Source organism: Arachis ipaensis, chromosome B10 (genome assembly GCF_000816755.2).
Source record: "Arachis ipaensis cultivar K30076 chromosome B10, Araip1.1, whole genome shotgun sequence".
Taxonomy (NCBI): domain Eukaryota; kingdom Viridiplantae; phylum Streptophyta; class Magnoliopsida; order Fabales; family Fabaceae; genus Arachis; species Arachis ipaensis.
Genome location: NC_029794.2, coordinates 129,053,318 through 129,055,862, shown reverse-complemented (window position 1 = coordinate 129,055,862; position 2,545 = coordinate 129,053,318). Strand labels below are relative to the sequence as shown.

At 43.4% G+C, this 2,545-nt stretch overlaps 1 protein-coding gene across 1 annotated transcript in view; it reads right to left on the bottom strand.

Moving 5' to 3' along the window:
• Nucleotides 1-1,895, bottom strand: part of LOC107622743 (LRR receptor-like serine/threonine-protein kinase RPK2) — a gene marked incomplete in the record, with an annotated part of 4,413 nt that extends 2,518 nt beyond the window's left edge. The window contains 1 exon segment of the mRNA XM_016324757.2: nt 1-1,895. Coding sequence (XP_016180243.1) covers nt 1-1,636 — 1,636 coding nt within the window.

Here is a 2,545-nt window from a genome sequence, read left to right as displayed (position 1 = left end):
CTATTGGCAGAGAACGAATGCCACTTAAGTTGTTTACCCCAAAATTATGGAACACAGATAGACCAAATCCTCCTAATGATGGCAGAATGGAAGTTCTATCCCTAACATTCGACATAAAAAACAATGCATATGGCAGGGACAAGTCATCATATTCAAAGAGATTCCCATTATATGAAGGAACAGGGGGACAGATATCACCAACAAACTCGGGTATCGAACCGGACAAAATGTTCCCACTAACATCAAAGACAGTCATACAAGGAACACCAAGTTCAGCAGAAAGCTCACCAGTGAAGTTATTTGAGCTCAAATCAAGGAAATGCAGCTTCTTGCAGGACCTAAGTTGGTTGGGGAACTCCCCGGTGAAGTAATTCTGAGCCAAATTAACCACCTCCAACCTGTCACAACTGCCCCAATTTCTTGGAAAATCGTTTTCCAGGTTAACCATGGGAGCCCACAACAATCTCAGTTTTGGAAGCAGTGCAACCTCCGCAGGCAATGCACCTTCAAAATAATTGAATTCGTCGTTCACAGAAATTGGCTGCCCTGCTGAAGAATCATCCCCGGAATCCCTCGCCGCACCTCCGGTGGGATCAAAGAGGTTTGAGAGCACAAGGACAGACAACTCCGAGCAGTTCCCTAGCTCGCGTGGCACCGGACCACTGAGCGTGTTTCTCGAAACATCCAACACTTGAAGGCTCTTAAGCTTTCCGATTTCACTGGGAATGGCATCTACCAAAAGATTCGAATACAGAAGCAGAGTCTTCAACCGGGTACAGTTACCTAAATTTACCGGAATGCCCTGGACCAAGAAGTTCCCTGACAAATCCAGATGCTCAAGGCTCCCACAATTGTCCCCTATCTCCTCCGGGATAACGCCGACGAGCTCGTTAAATGACAGATACGCCCCTCTAAGCCTCCCTAAGAAACCAGGAACAGAACCATTCAAACCATTAGCAGCCAAATTCAGAACCTCCAAGCTCTCGAGTGATACAATTGAGCTCGGTATCTCTCCAATGATTCTGTTGAACCCTAAATTCAGAACCCTCAGCTTCTTCAAACCTTCGAACCGCAACGGTAGGTGACCGGTCACCAAGTTCCCTTCTAGATCAAGCACCTCCAAGTTCCGCAACCCCCAAATTTCGCCGGGAATCTCGCCGTCAATGCCGTTGAAGGGGAGAGAGAGGATCCTGAGCTCGGAAAGCTCGCCGATAACCGACGGGAGCTTTCCGAAGAGGGAGCCGCCGCTGCCGTTGCAGCTCCGCCTGATTCCGAAGCCGTATAGAGGGAATTGAGCGAAATCGGAGCAGAAGCTTCGGCTGCTCCGGCCGTTTCCGGTGAGGTTGATGGCTACTACGCGCGGCGGCAAGGCCAAGTCGCAGAGTACGCCGCGCCATGAACAGTGGTCGGAGTCGTTGCCGGCGGTGGGGATCCACGTGGAGAGCATGCCGGAGGGGTCGGAGATAGAGTCTTTGAGCTTGAGAAGTAGGGATTTGTCGGAAGAGGGTGAAACGGCGTCGTTTTTGTGAAACGAAAATAGGAGGAGGAAAAGGAGGAACATAAAGTGGAACTGAGAAGTGAAGGTGCTCCATTTGATCACTGAACTGGAACGAAAAGAAGAAGAAGAAGAAAACATCTCACAGAAGAAGATGCAAAACTGGAATTCAAAACACAAAACAAAAATCTTCTTTTATTTTTGTTTGTTTCTCCCTTGAGTGAGTAAAGAAGGGAGAAAAGGGTTTTTCTGAAAACCCTAATCCCGATTTTGAAGGAAAATTGCAAGAAAGAAAAAAAAGGGATGAGAGAGAGGAGAAGGAGAAGAAGGAGGAGAGAAACAAGATTCAACGGTGTTCTTTTTCACAAAACGCGTTTTTCTTCCTCTAAGCAACAGTGTTTTCTTTTTCCAAAAAAAAAATAAAATAAAATGAAAAAATAAATGATAATGATTCTTAATTAATTTTGATTTTCGTGAGGGAGTGTTTCGTGGCGTCTGGGAATTGGGATTGGATGGTGAGAGGGTCCAGTACGTGCCAGGTAGGATATGGTGGTGACCATGTACAGTCAACAAATGAAGATGCCACGTTATATACAAATTCCTGAATACATCAGGCTTACGTCATATTATACAAAAGAAAAAATGTTTGTTGTACACGGTTTTTTTATTTAAATAAAAAGAGCTACTCAAATAAATTAGACTACACAAATTTATCCGTTTATACATTTTTTTTTGCAGGCTAAGATTATGAAAACAAACATTATACGATTTTTGACATTTTCGTTGCTAGTAACTACGAAAATGAGCAACATTTTCACTAATGCTGATAGCGAAAATGAACAAACATTTTCAATACTGACTGCGAAAATAAAGTAACATTTTTTGTACTCAAACGGTGAAATGTGGTAGGTTAAGTTAGGACTGGAAGCAAGTAAGTCAGCTCACGAGTAAGTTTGAGTTTGAGTTATTAATAGTTTGATAAGCTAAATTTATGAGCTAATGAGTTGAGTTTATTTAAGTTCAAGTTCGATTTATTTAATTAATGAATTC